The 14,786-nt window shown below is 50.6% G+C and overlaps 1 protein-coding gene and 1 pseudogene across 1 annotated transcript; one reads left to right on the forward strand and one right to left on the reverse strand.

Annotated features, from left to right (window-relative positions):
- Window positions 1-717: 717 nt before the first annotated feature.
- On the reverse strand, window positions 718-1,716 carry Bdkrb1 (bradykinin receptor B1). The gene has a single exon (XM_027416329.2). It carries the CDS (start codon window positions 1,714-1,716, stop codon window positions 718-720), a length of 999 nt encoding a protein of 332 aa, XP_027272130.2.
- Window positions 1,717-5,977: 4,261 nt separating this feature from the next.
- Window positions 5,978-14,496, forward strand: LOC100761849 (annotated as a pseudogene).
- The last annotated feature ends 290 nt before the right edge of the window (window positions 14,497-14,786 follow it).

The raw sequence follows: 14,786 nt of genomic DNA on the forward strand, positions 1-14,786 counted from the left end.
CTGGAGCCTATGAAGCTTCCCCTCTGATTTAGGGTTTTTTAGACCAATGCAAACTCCTTGTGGTCTGCAGCTACCCCTACTTCTGCATTCCTCAAAATCAGCCTGGGAATGTCTGGGTGAATGGAAGTGTAAAAGTGTAAAAAGTGACCCTTGCTGGGTACTTGTGTAAGTTTTCTGTTGTTGCTGTAGCAGTAATCACAAACTTGGCAAATGCAAATGAGAACATGGCTTTATTCTCTCACAGTTTTCTTCTTTCACAGTCGTGGGAGATGGGGCTGAAGTCAGCATGTTGGCTGGGCTGCTTTTTTTTTTTCTGGAGGCTGCAGAGACAATGTCTGTCTGTGTTCTCCAGCCTCTAAGGGTGCCTGCAGTCCTCAGCTTGTGGCCCCTTCCTCGTCACTCATTCCAGCCCTCCTAAGTCCCTGCTTAAAAGGCCTCCTGGGATTATTTTGCTCCCTCTGCCCCAAATACTTCAGGATCATCTTAATCTTCAGATCCCTAGCTTAATTACATCTCCAAGGCCCTGCTACCCTATTAGTAGCATTCCCCGGGCATCCTTGTGGGCCATGGATCAGCCGACCATCTGATCTTTACCATATCCGAGATGATTGGTCTAGGAGGCAGGCTTCTTGGCTTGCTGCTGTTTCAATTCTTCCAGAACAGTTGGAAGAGTTCTCTTTTACTGGGGGATATGGACATGAGACTTGTAGGGGTGCATCATTTATAATGTTCCCAGACCCTGGTCTTTAAAAGCCGGCCCGCAAAGACATAAATCAGTGGGTTCAGGCAGCTGTTGATGAAAGCAAAGAAATTGGCCAGCTGCAGCCCCAGGTCTGTGAATTCCTTCCAGGAGCAGTGCTGGATTGCTTTCACCTGGACCAGGAAATCCAGGAAGGCAAAGAAGTGGTAGGGGGCCCAACAGACCAGGAAGGAGGCTACCAGTGTGAGGATCAGCCCCGTTGTCTTGCTGCCCTTGGGACCCCCACACCTGGTCCTGCTGGCCTCCTTCTGCCCTCTCAGGGATGCCAGGATGTGATAGTTAAAGAAGATGATGGCAGCCAGTGGGAGGAAGAAACCCAAAATGTTCAGCTCCACCATCCTTGCAAAATGCCAAGCCTCATGGGGGAAAAGCAGGATGCAGGCAGAGATGTTCAGGTCAGGGACGACTTTGACAGAGCGTAGAAGGAATGTGGGAATGCTCAAGAGGCCCCCTGATACCCAGATGAGCAGACAGGTGGCTTGGGCTTGCCGCCGGCGCCGGTACCCCCGGCTGGTCATGGGGTATACCAGTGACCTGTAGCGGTCCTGACTGATGGCCACCACCAGGAAGATGCTGATGAACAGGTTGGCCTTGATGACCCCGCTGACCACCCGGCAGAGGTCCGTTCCAAAGGGCCAGTTGAAATGGTTCCCGATGTTCTCTGCCCAGAAGGGCAGGCCCAGCACGAACACCAGGTCAGAAGCTGCCAAGTTAGCCAGGTAGATTTCTGCTATGGTTAAGCGGTGATGTCTCCGTCGCCGCCGAGGCAGGAGAAAGAAGGTCAGCACTGAAAGGTTCCCCAGGAGGCCAAAGAAACAGATGGCGATGACAAACCCTGGCAGCACCCTGTACAGCAGGTCCCAGGCTTCTGGAACACCCTCGCAGGAGGTGATGTTGGAAGGGGCCTGCTGGCTTTGGTTAGAGGGCTGCGGCTCCAACAAGGCCTGAGACGCCATCCACGGTGACCTGAAATGGACAGAGTAAAGAGTATAGGAGGCCAAACCCATCCTGTGGTTGGTTCCAGACAATAAAGTTTTATTGGCACACAGCCATAGGCACTGCCTATGTAATGGCATCGTCAACTATTTTTGTGCTACGGAAGCAGACCAGTGTGGGTGCAGAACAGGCTGTCTGGCCTGCAAAGCTGACAGCACTACCAGTTCCTTTAGTGGAAGAGAGAACTGGCATCTAATAGGGGCTGGAGGAAAGGCTCATTGGTTAAAAGTTCTGTATTGGATGGTTTTGTGTGTCAACTTGACGCAAGCAAAAGTCATCAGAGGAAGGAGCTTCAGCCGAGGAAATGCCTCCATAAGATCCAGCTGTAAGGCATTTTCTCATTAGTGATCAATGGGGGAGGGTCAAGCCCACTGTGGGTGGTGCCATCCCTGGGCTGGTGGTCCTGGGTTCTATAAGAAAGCAGACTAAACAAGCCAGTAAGCAGCACCCCGCCGTGGCCTCTGCATCAGCTCCTCCCTCCAGGTTCCAGCCCTGTTTGAGTTTTGTTCAAACTTTTTGAATGATGGACTATGATCTGGAAGTGTAAGCCAAATAAATTCTTTCCTCCCCAACTTGCTTTTTTGTCATGGTGTTTCATCACAGCAATAGAACCCTAACTAAGACAAGGCCTGACTGTTCTTCCAAAGGACTGGGGTTTGCCAGCAATCCCACGGTAGCTCACAACCATCTGTCCACATACATGCAGGCAAAACACCCATACACAGAAAACCCAAATGAAGGGGGGAAAGTTTTTAAGAAGAAGGGGACAAGGTCAGGCATGGTGGTGCACATCTTTAATCCCATCTCTCCTTAGGCAGAGACAGGGGCTCTGTGAGTTCAAGGTCAGCCTGGTCTATAGAGTGAGTTCCAGGACAGCCAGGGCTACACAGAGAGACCTGTCTCAACACACACACACACACACACACACACACACACACACAATTAAACCCCAAACCAGAAGCTGAGTATTGTGGCTCACACCTGCAAACCCACACTTAGAGAGCCTGAAGTAGTACTGAGCTACACAGGTAGACTCTGTCTTAGGACAACAAAAAGTCATTCCTCCAAATCAGTAATAGACCCAAACAGACCAGACCTAGAATACAGATTCTGTTTAAAATGAATGTTTGCAGCTTGTCTACATATGTAGACAAGGACACTTTCTGTTCGTTGTCTTTCCCGAGAGGCATGTTCTGTGACTGCATTTCACAGCCCTCAGAGGAAAACAGATGGCTAGGACTTACCCCGACAGAAATGAAAAAGCTCACAGCTTCAGCTGGGGTTTTGATGGCGAAGGCTGTCTTGGGAGGTTTCTGTACTGGGCAGCTCCCTGGACCTACGCTGGTCTTAAATGAAACCACCTCTGTTCCCATGATGTCACAGGGGATTACCCAAAAAAATTGAATCTTTCAAGCCAGAGGAGAGGAGGCTCAGGGCTGGAGGGAGGTGCCTTTTTCTTGGCACTTGGGGACAGTAGGAGTTCTTCATCCACCCTGCACTTTCTCCGCTGACACTTGCCTGTTGGCTTTGCCTAACTACTGTGTGTTGGCAAATAGGCCCCGTAGACACAGCTTGGCGTGGCCAGTACCCCAAGACTCACACCTGCCGGTATATTGAGTGATGGCTTCCCTATTCCCTGTTGGCTCTGGGTGGGGATCGAGAGGGTCTGGGATTTGGCTACAGGTTCACAGGAGCACACTAGGACATCCCGTCTTGAATCTGAGCAGTGAAAGACACATAGCCAAGAATTCATCAGTGTGGACCCCATTGTACAAACAGTGAACTCAGAAAAAGTTTGACTCACACAGGGCTCGGAGCTGAGTAAGATCAGCAGAGCTTTTCCTAATCCTTTCTGGCTGCTCTAGATTTGGTGAGTTGGCGCCCACGAGGCCGAACTACCCGAGGCCTGGCTTTCAGAGAATCAGGAATTCCTGACTGTTTTCGAGAGCTGGGCGCCAGGATCCTCCGGCCCCTGGCCAGCAATCTCTCTTCCTCCGCTGTCTCGCTCTGCTGGAAACTGCCCAGGTTTGTGGCTGGAACTCTGTTTCTAGAGGTGAGTCCAGCTCATCCAGCCAAAGATGCTCCTGTTCTCTCTGGCATCTGGCCTCTCTACCTCTTTTATTTATTTTTTTCTTTCAGCTTCCATGATTTCATGACCCCTAGCAATATTTCCAGATGTTTTCTCTTGGTGCTAGGGGTCATGAAACCATAGAAGCAGAAAGAAAACAATAAAAGAAGGAGAGAAGGAACCTGTGAGACATTCCCTCGCCTTCCCCTCTGGCCACACTGCTCCCCAGAGGTGGGGCATTGTGAGCCAGCCAGGGTTTGGCAGGTGCTTTGTATTCTCCTAGGGCCAGCTAGCCAGGCCTTGCTAGCCAGCACTGGCTCTCCCTTGGTTCCATAGTCTTGGCTGGACGATGGTTGAGAAGCATCTGTCCTGGGGACATGCTTCCCTGCCCAGCACTGATCTTCTCTCATGAGAGTCCTTGACTAGTTCTGGTGGGATGGGAGGGAGGGCCTCATCTCAGCTTCTCTGACCCAGAAGATATTTCGACATGTCTACCAGAATGAGAACAGCCAAGGGCAGAAGGCCAGGGTGGGGGTGGGACCGAACCCACAAGCATTATGGAGGCTGATGAAGCTGGGCTTTGGGGAATGAATCTGAGGTGTCTGGCTAAGGCCCAGGGCCACCCTGGATAGGATGGAAAGTTTTTTGAAAACAGGCTTGTCCTCATTGTACTGGGAAGCTGGCCTAGGGTCAGGGAGCAGAGGGTCCTTTTGTCTTTGGGGTGATGAATGATGGGAGAGTGAAGCCTGGGAACCAAACAGGTTTTCAGAAGAGAATGGACCCTCCATGAGGGTATTCTGGCATTTTTTGAATGGGCTCCATCTGTAACTCCCACATGTGTAGTCAGGGCTGGCTCATCCCCACAGACTGGTTGAGCTCTCTTTGTTGAGTCAGTCCCCTGGGGGAGGGGGAAGGAGAAGCCAAGACATAGAGGAGAACCTGATATAGAAAACCTGTCGATGCTTATGGCCCTCAGGCTAGCTGGGCATCTCTCCTGCTTAGGACACAGAGGCTTGGTCACACATGAAAACTCCTCACAGAATGTCAGTCCTGGTACCAGAGATGCATGAGGCCGATTTTCAGTTCTCTCGTTGCTGCTCTCCTCACTGGTCCTGCCTAGTGGAGTCGCTACCCTTTGCTGGTATTCTAGACAGGCCTTGCCTGCCAGGCACCGCAGGATCTCCTCCACCCCTCTTACTCAGTCCAATGTGAAGATGATGGAGAGAAAAACAAACAAACCACAGTGGGGTCGGCTTCTTTTGAGGTGAGATCCCCTGTCTTCCTCAGAGCCTGGCCCTCACCTTTGTTCAAGATTGGTGGTTGTGGTGGTTTGAAAGAAAACGGCCCCCAAAGGGAGTGGCATTATTAGGAGATGTGGCCTTGTTGGAGGAAGTGTGTCACTGTAGAGGCAGACTTTGAGGTCTCCTATGCTCGGGCTACACCCAGTGAGACAGTTCACCTCCTGCTGCCTGTGGATCAAGATGTAGGACTCTCATCTCCTCTCCAGCACCATGTCTGCCTACACGCTGCCATGCTTCTCACCATGATGATGATGGACTGGACCTCTGAAACTGTAAGCCAGCCCCAATTAAATGATTTCCTTTATAAGAGTTGCTGTGATCATGGTGTCTCTTCACAGCAATAGAAACCCTAACTCAGACCGTGGTCATTCCACCTTCTGAGCACAGATTAGGAATCTCACACAGCATGGCCTATGAATGAGGACTAGAAATCCTTCTCTTTGCTTTACCATTCTTTCTTTCCTTCAGTGCATACTACTGGAATAATGTTCCAGAATTGCTTGGATGTTCCAGGATAGTGACTCCACACCTAGAGTTCACAAGCCCCTCTGATGTCTTGCTGAGACAGACACCTCGAGACACACTGTGAGTGAATGGACAGCTAGCTTTCCTGGTCTTTGTAAGATTCACCATGAGAACCCGAGACAGTTCTCTTCTGTTGCTCTCTTTCTGTTCAAACCCCATCTATCATCTTGGTTTCCTACTGCCCTTACACCCAGCACCAGGCTGAGGAATACAGCCATACCTGGACACCTTTAGGGGATGATTGTGAGTGTGAGAGCATCTTGATGTCTGAGCCACCTGCAGCTAACCTGAGGTAGGGGGCTCCGGGCAGTGCCCTGGGTTGAGAAGATGTCCACTGGTGGGTGGAAGCCAGGCCAGGGTTCCATGGACCAGGAGAGTCTACAAGGAACCCACCTATGCGCTTAGGTCCTTCGTTGGGCTTCTTGGAAAAAGCACATAGGGGTCTTTCCCTTTTCCCCTCAAGGGAGTTTCAACCCTGGTTCCAGTCCTCAAGAGGAAACCTCTCCAAGGTCCTATCTGAAGGTATGCGTAACCTGGACAATCAATTCTATTTCTTTATCTTCTGGCATCTAAGTCATTTCTGCCCTTGAAATGTTGACCCTCTGTCTGCAGCAGAAACAAAGGCAGGGTAATAGTCTTCAGCACCATCCGTGGCAGCCTCCTCTGCTTTGTGAGCAATCCTCTCACAGGCTCTGCCCGGATCACCCAGTTAACCCTCCAGATCTCCTCCGTGGTGTCAGAACTGACACTTCCCTCACCACGAGGCCTTGGAACTGCTGATTCCCTCTTCCTGGAGCAGCCTTCCCCGGAAGCCACATGCTCACCCCTCAGGTCTTCCCATTACCTACAGTCATCTCCTGATGGAGCCATTTTTGGAGCCACTTCTTTTCCTCCTCCCAGGCTTCCTGGCTCTTTGTTCCCCTTGTCAGTTTCCATATGTTCCACACACACACGTTAGCTCTCACCTGACTAGGTGTGAGTGCTCCAGACAAGAAGTGGGTTTATCTCCTTGTATTAAGGTCTCAACACCTATCACCAGGCTGATGCATTGTGTGTGCTCAGGATCTGAGTGAATTCAGAAACTATACTGAATAACAGCAACATTTGTCTTAGGTCAGTAAACATATGCTAATCCACTTGTGCCAGGTACAGTGTGCACACCAAAGGTGAGTGGGTTCTCTCCCTTCTCAGAATGAGACTTGTGCCCTTCCTACAGAGAGCAGGAGGAACGCCCAGGCCACCCCAGAAGTCCCCAACCTACAGTCAAGTGTTTCTGGTCTCCAGGAACCAGTCCTCACTACTTTCTCTAGTTGGTAGATTATCTGACCTCAAGGCAAGACTCTGGTTTGAGGGGTGTGAGACATGGAATCACTTTCCCAGGATCTCAAGCCTTGCTCTGTCAGGCCAACCGGGGAAACTGGTCTTGTTTTTCCATGCTGTCTGTAAGAGCTGGGATCCTCAGCTGCAGAGAACTCACCTTGTGGTCAAAACTGCAGGCCATGCCTCAGGGAGGCAGCTGGGCTAGAAGCTCCTAGAAGGGGCTGCTTTAGTTTTCAACATTGTGCTGTTTTCACATGACTGTGGTCCTGTCAGCTCATGAGGCCTACATGGCTGTCCTCCACTCTCTTAGTTAGGGTTACTATCGCTATGATGAAACACCATGATCAAACGCAAACTGGGGAGGAAAGGGTTTATTTGGCTTACACTTCCACATATCTGTTCATCATCAAAGGAAGCCAGGACAGGGCAGGAACCTGGAGGCAGGCCTGATGCAGAGGCCATGGTGTGTGTGTGTGTGTGTGTGTGTGTGTGTGTGTGTGTGTGTGTGTGTTCTGCTTGCTCTACATGGCTTATTCAGTCTGCTTTCTTATAGAACCCAGGACCACCACCAGCCCAGGGATGGCACCACCCATCATGGGCTGAGCCCTCCTCCATCAATCACTAATTAAGAAAATGCCCTACAGGTGATGGGAGATAATCTTCTGTATATGTGTTTCTCTTACTGGTTGATGAATAAAACACTGTTTGACCAATAGAGGCAGGAAGATGGGTGGGACTAGGAGATGAGAATTCTGGGAAAGATAGGCAGAGAGAGAGAGTGATGAGATGCCATCCATGTAGCTGCCAAAGGAGTAGTAAGTCTGGGCATTCTCCATTAAGCCAAGACCACTTGGCAATACATACATAGATTTATAGAGATGGGTTAATAATTAAGACAGAGGTAGCCAATAAGAAGCCCTAGCCAGGCCGGCTGGGGGAGGGGGTGTCGGCGCACTGCCCGTCTCCCCCTCCCCCTGCCCCTGCCAGAGCCGCTTAGAAGCCCCCTCTCTCCTGTCCTCCCTGGACTGGGGCCAGCAGGGCTTCACTGTCCCAGGCCGGCGGGGAGGGCGGAGCTCGGAGCCCCCACTGAGCACTGCAGAGCCAACCTCACCTCCTGCCCAGGGCGCAACTGTGAAGGTTCCCCAGCGGAACTGTCGTGCTATGAATGGCCTAGACACATCAGCCCAGCGCTACAGCCCCTACCCGACTCAGGCTGCCACCAAGGCAGGCCTGCTTGCCATTGTCAAAGTGCCAGCCAAAAGCATACTCAAGACTTTGACGGCACCCGAGCCCGGTTATTCCCTGAGGCCATCATGAACCCCCCAGAGGGGACGCTGTGGTCCACCCGCAGGCCCTGACTCACCAGGTTCTCCAGCACCCCCATAATCCCTTGCTGCATGGAGGCCAGAAGATGCCAGACTCAGATTGCCACCCCCCACCCCCCCCCCCCGCCCCGAATGTGACCGTGTCTACCTCAATTATCCCACTTTCAATGGTGGCCACTCTGCAACACAGCCGGCCCCCGGACCTGAGCAGCATCCTGCTCCCGATCAACCAGTTTTGCCCGACGAGGGCAGGCATCAGCACTACCTCAGGGTGTGAGGGCCAGATCGCCAACCCCAGCCCCATTAGTCGTAGTCGGCTCATCAATGCAAGCACCCGGGTGTCGACCCACAGCGTCCCCACACCAATGCCTTCAGGTGTGGTCCATCCCATGGAGCACACCCATGCGGCCACAGACGCACTGCCTGCTGCAGGTCTTGTCAAACTGCCCACAGGCATCTCTAGAGCCCCCACTGGCTACCCTAGCGACCTCAAGCCAGTTACTTGGAACCAGCACCAGCTGGCCCACCTACAACATATATGCAGCGAGCTGGTGGGACACCAACCAGCCCCTGGCCTGATAGGCAAACATACAGCAGGGCGTGAGCTGGCAGGGCCTGGTTTTGTGGGCACCCGCAGGAACTCTGTCTGGCACAGTCCTTCCATCTGAAGCCGTCCCTGGAGAAGCCGACCCATTCCCCACCTGTCAACGGCCTCTCCCAATGGTCACTGCTTCCAACCCCTGTGGAACAACATCTTAGCAACTCCCAATAGCGACAGTTCGGGGTCTCAGGACTTTGCAATGCCGTTCCATGGTGGGCAGCCCACAGGTGCACCCCTACACAGCAGCTCCTGGGGCCCACTACCGAGCAGGAACTGGGGGTGGACCAGTGGCAAGCCAAAACAGCTTGATGCAAACAGTGGATTACCTGAGTGGGGATTTCCAGCAGGTCTGCTTCCTGGCCATGTTGAGCAAGGCCCACGGAACCCCTGGCACCCGAGCCCCCCGATCCCACAGATAGTCGAAATCTTCATATTCAGCACCCAGGGTATAGACAGGGAGCTGTGATGCCCTCTTCAGGCAACATGTCATACATCACCCTTCTAGGTTTAGTCTTAATTTTAAGTAACTGGATAGTTTCAAAGTTTCTCTGCTCCAATGTGATCATCCTTCGATACCTAAGGAAGGGAACTGTCGGGGTCTATGTGGGGGCAGAAGAAGGTCCTTTATCCTTCCCTCAAGCAACTCTTGGTTTCCTGTTAGAACCTAACTCTGTCCTCTCAGCCAGCTGCCTATCAGTCAGTCTCCACCTTGACCATTTGTTACTCTGGCCATCTTTTACTGAGACTGGGGTGTAGCTGAGGGGAGTGGCCTAGAGCCTTGAGTTAGGCTTCTCTGTCTGGGACTAAGAAGCCAGACTCTCTCAGTGCTCTGGAAGCCAATTTTTTATTCCCCCGAAGATGTCAGATTGAAATAAACACAATTCCCGTCTTTCCCAGCCACCCCCATTCCTCAAGGCTTGGTTCTGCATTTAGGTTGCTCCCAAGCCGCTATGCTCATCCTTGCCAAAGCCTTGAGTCTCAGAGAGAAAACCTTTGTGTTGGTGTCTTGGTTCTTGACTCCCCTCAGGAGAAATGCAGTGGCCATCTGGCATTCTCAAGACCTCCTGTCACTTTTGCTTCTCTCCAAACTCAACTACTGCCCTTATCCCTGCCTCCCCTCCAGAAGAAGGAGGAGGAGGAGGAGGAGGAGGAGGAGGAGGAGGAGGAGGAAGAAATGCAAAACAAAAACTACCTTACTTGAAGAATTAGTTATAGGTAAAGAATGATCACATTAGAGTTTGGAATTAAAAACACCAAAAAATTTTAAAAAAAGAAAAGTTAAAATGCATTTGGTTCTCCACACTGGCTAAGAATTATTGGTCCACACTGTAAGTTTTAAATGTCATGTTTCTGCATGAATGTGTGGGTTTGAGGAGCATTTTGTATGAGTGGTCCCATGGGTACATACATTTTGCATCCCTTCAGTTTAATGAAGAACAAAAGGAAAAACACAAAGCCTTAAGCTCTTTGAATTCTTCCTCTACCAAATGAGCATGGTTCAGACCGCTGTAGAGGAGCTCACTTTGGAAAGAGCCCCTCTTGCCCATTGCCCATTCTTAGAGCATCTTCCATCTGTCCAGGACCAATGTGTCTCATTCCCAAGTGACAATTACTTGTCTAGAAATTCAACACTTCTCTGTAATTTTAGATTGTTTTGTTGTAAAATTTTGCACCTGTCTTCTGTTGCACAGTTGGGCTTTAAAAATAATAGCAACAATAAGCCCTTGCCTTTCCTCTTGTCTTTGGGGAATGTGAGCTGATAACTGACAGTTTGGGGCTTATTCTCACTGTTCCTTAGCCAGAAATTCTGTAGTGATCTGAAGCAATGTGACTGAAGACCAGTTTTTAAATTATGTGTTGGCAAGCTGCCTTATATTTAAAAGAAGGGAAAAAGGCAAAAATCAAAACAAAACAAAACAAAAACAAAAACAAAGAAGCCCTAACCATTGGCCAACAGTTTTATAATTAATTTAGTGTCTGTGTGTTCATTTGGGGCTGAAACGGTGGGACCTGGCAGGACAAGAAACTCCAGCAACACTACAGGCTTGCTTACAACCCAATCTTATGGAGACATTTTCTCATTGGGGCTCCCTCCTCTCAGATGACTTCAGTTTGTGTCAAGTTGACATAAGACTACGCAGCAGGTCCACCTTGGCCAGTCTGGGAGGCCACACGGATGACCTTGGCCAGTCTGGGATCCGTGGAAAGGCAGCATCCTTGGGAGTCTGAAGTATCATCTGTAAAACAACGTTTCCCTAGGGGCTTGGTAGATGCATGAACTGCAAGCAGGGAGGTGGAACTTTCAGCTTTTCTTTAACCTGATTCAAGACACCTGCCCTTGGGGGCTGGGGGAAGGGAAGAAGTGAGCTGGCGCAAGTCCTGGATCTGCAGAGGTGAGTTTACAAACCCAGCGGTCCCTGGATCTGGGAGCCTGGGACGGCCTCTGATATGCTGTGACCTTGGAAAAGGCTCCAGTCTTCTAGCACTCAAGAGGCAGAGGCAGGTGCATCTCTGAGTGCTAGGCTAGCCTGGTCCACATACTGAGTTCCAGATCAGCTAGGGCTATACAGTGAGACCCTGTCTCAAAGCAAACACACTTGTTTCATTCAAACCTGTGAAACCTGTATGGTGGGACTAAACATCATTGTTCTTTCTGAGAACCTCCTGAAAGCCCATAGCTTCCAAGACATTTAAGAGTGGGTGGAGAAGGCAAGAAAAAACACAAGATCACAGAAATAAGTTAATTACCCCCAGCACAGACCTCCCAGGAGGGTTAATTTACAGGTACATTAGAGGGAGGGAATGAATGGTCTCACAGGACATAACAATGAGTAGATGATGCCTTCCAGCAGGGACAGATTCCTGAGCAGGCTTTAGCTTGGTAAAATCTACAAAACTCAATAGGCTGCATGGTGCTGTTCTTTCTTAGGATGTGTTCCTTCGTGCTTGGGAAGACACGTTGGGATTGTGGCAGAGGGAGGCCCTGAGGGGACTCTTCCTTGCTGCTTCAGATCCTGTGGCTATGGTCACTCTTTGCTCTCACAGGCTCATGGCACATCGCTCTAGTTTGCGTCCCCTCCTTCTCTTGGACTCTGGGCCCTCCTCTCTCTTGGAACGATGACAGTTGTTTGGCTGAGGGCCCACCCCATCCCTGTCTAACCTCACTTTAACCTCTTACTTCTGCCAAGATGCTGTTCTCAATGGGTCCACACTGGACTTCCACATGGATGCATGTTTTCCTGGAAGAGTTTTCCTGGAAGATGTACTGTGATCCCCCTGCAACAGTTCACAACACCTGGATCCTTATTTTGAGGATAGGAAAACATGAGCTGAGGAGCTAAGGGAACCTTACTCAACTTTCTCCAGCCATGAAGTGGGGGCTGAGGTGGGAGCCAGGAGCCTGGCTCCCCTTCTGGGAAGCTTTTGTCTTGCTGACACCACCCGCTATAACTTTCCAAACCCCCTTTCAGAGTCACAAACTCTCCTGGAGATGCACTTGCTTGGACAATTAACTCTCCATATTACAGATGGAGAAACTGAGGCCAAAGGCAGGGGAGAGAGGAGGAGTGAAGTGACCAGCTCAGGTCACATGGGGACTTCTCCTACAACTGTCACATCTCAGTGGGAAGCACGTGAGAGAGGCCAGACACCGTCGGCACTCACACATGAGTGTGTCAGCATGAAATGTCTGAGCGAGGCAAAAGGAGACACAGAGATGAGTGGTGACCCGAAGCTGTGGGATGGAAGGAATCTGGGGTGACAGCTAATGAATCTGGGATTTCACTTTGGGATGATGAACATGTTCTGGAATTAAATAAGGGGATTGATTGTGCAACTCTGTAAATAACTAAAGGCTGAAACGGGAAGTGTAGGGCATATGGATTACATCTCAACATAATTTATATGAGTGTATCAGCGTGAAGTCAAATTCTCCCCCTCTTGCAATGGGACTCCATTTCAATAAACTCGTCGTAAGTTGAAAACTGTTTGAATGGAAAATTTGGGCTATATGTCGATGCCACCCAATGTCTCAGCCTGGTAGCACAGCTTCATCGTGTGTTGTTTCCTCCTGACTGCGACTCTGGATCCGACCGGGGGCTGTGGTGTCTCTGCCCAGTGCAGAGGCACTCAGATGTCTCACTAGCCTAGGAAAAGATTCTGACTGGACAGATCGAAGCCCGGTGCCATGGTAAAGTCGAAAATGTCTAGGTAGAAGAATGTAAAGAGGGCTCAAAGACTGTTTATTGTGGAATGAGCAGGCCAGACCCTGGTATAGAAGCAGTTCATGGGAGAAGCTACCTGGCGGTCCTTTCTCTGGCACTTTGTAGTTCTTGTTGGCTATGTCTTGAACACCTCAGAGTCTTTGGGGTTCCCTAACACCCTCTTTAAGAACTGTGGACCCCAGTAAGTTCCTGACCTTGCTGACCTCCATGGAGAGAGAGGGGTGAGGTCTGGTGTGGTGAAGCTGAAGTCCTTAGTTCTTAGCTCCGTGTGAAACACTCTGTGGGACTGGTTGACCTAGGCCTGGCCTCAGCCAAAACCCACAAACTTAAGCTTTCAGCCATTGTTCTTGCCAGCTCCTGACCACTGTTGCACATTCCTGACCCCCCACATCCTCCCTGGACCTGGATGAGGGATCAGGGCTGTATGAGGCTTGTCAATGATGTCAGAGACTGGGTAGCAAAGACAGAGACATGCACTGCCCAGTTCTATGAGGCAAACAGAGCTTTTACAGTCCGAACTATGAAGTCTGTGCTCTGGGGCTTCCTCAATCAGTGAGCTACGGTCCATGGCCTAGCTGAGTTCCTATGGGGGTTACCTGGCATGCAGACTATTTATCTTCTCTTGGCCTTGACTGCCCTGGCCAGAGCAGATAGGTGCAGAATTCCTACTCTTGACTGATTTCTTGAGGCCTAGAAGGAACTCTCCCCATGGATCTTGTTACCTCCTGAAGCCCAGAGAGGGGCCTGTGTAGTGGGAGAAGAGGAGACAGTTCCACATCTAGGTATGACTGTTGAGATTCTAGTCCTACACTCTGGCTTCTCTCAGGACCATACACCTATTTGTGCCCTAGATGGGTGGTTTGCCATGCCCACATCTTTATCCCCTGGAGCAGGAATCTCCCTCGGGCACTTCAGACTTGGGGTACTGAGTGTGGGGTGTAGGCTGACAAGGGAAATGTCACCTGAGGAGAAGTGCAATGTCTCCTGAGATCTGCCCAGGCAGTGTAGCTGGAGGCTACAGAATGAGGGAGATAGAGAAGATGGAGTCAGCAGGATAGACAGGGGTCAGATTGCCAAGGGTCTTATAAACCATGTGTGAGCAGGTGGCTTGATTCCTAGAGGGGTGGGCCATATAAACGGTTCCCTTGTGGAGACTATCCTCAGCACCATCACCACCATTAATCGCCAGCTTCTGCAACACCTTCATCACCATCCATTGCCATCATTTCTGCCATTGCCGCCATCATTGCCACCATCACCGCCATTATCACCACCACGCTGCCATCATCACCATCACAGATGACACGCATTCTGTCAAGGATGTACCAGACACTGTTCTCAACACTCTCCTACATGCACCTGTTGGCAATTCTCTGACTTGATTGACACTATCGCTCATTCCAGTTTTAAAGTTGCCATATCATGGATGAGAATCCAACAGGAGCCCGGGGCACCAGAATGGAACTCCACATCTCCCTCTCTAACTCTGAAACCTGAGCTCCCAAGAGCTGGTCCTCATGATCACAGCCTCCTGGGACAATAGTCTTGAAAAATGCTGCTGCTATTGAATGAAGAATGGGGATTACAAGGCAGCTAATATTGGAGGTGAGAGCGGTAAGACATGATGATTGGTCATAGAAAGACCCTGGGAACACCAAGGGGCAGAA

Source organism: Cricetulus griseus, chromosome 5, assembly GCF_003668045.3.
Source record: "Cricetulus griseus strain 17A/GY chromosome 5, alternate assembly CriGri-PICRH-1.0, whole genome shotgun sequence".
Taxonomy (NCBI): Eukaryota; Metazoa; Chordata; class Mammalia; order Rodentia; family Cricetidae; genus Cricetulus; species Cricetulus griseus.

Coding starts and splice junctions, on each gene's coding strand:
- Bdkrb1 (XM_027416329.2), bottom strand. CDS start 1,716: ATGGCGTCTCAGGCCTTGTTGGAGCCGCAGCCCTCTAACCAAAGCCAG.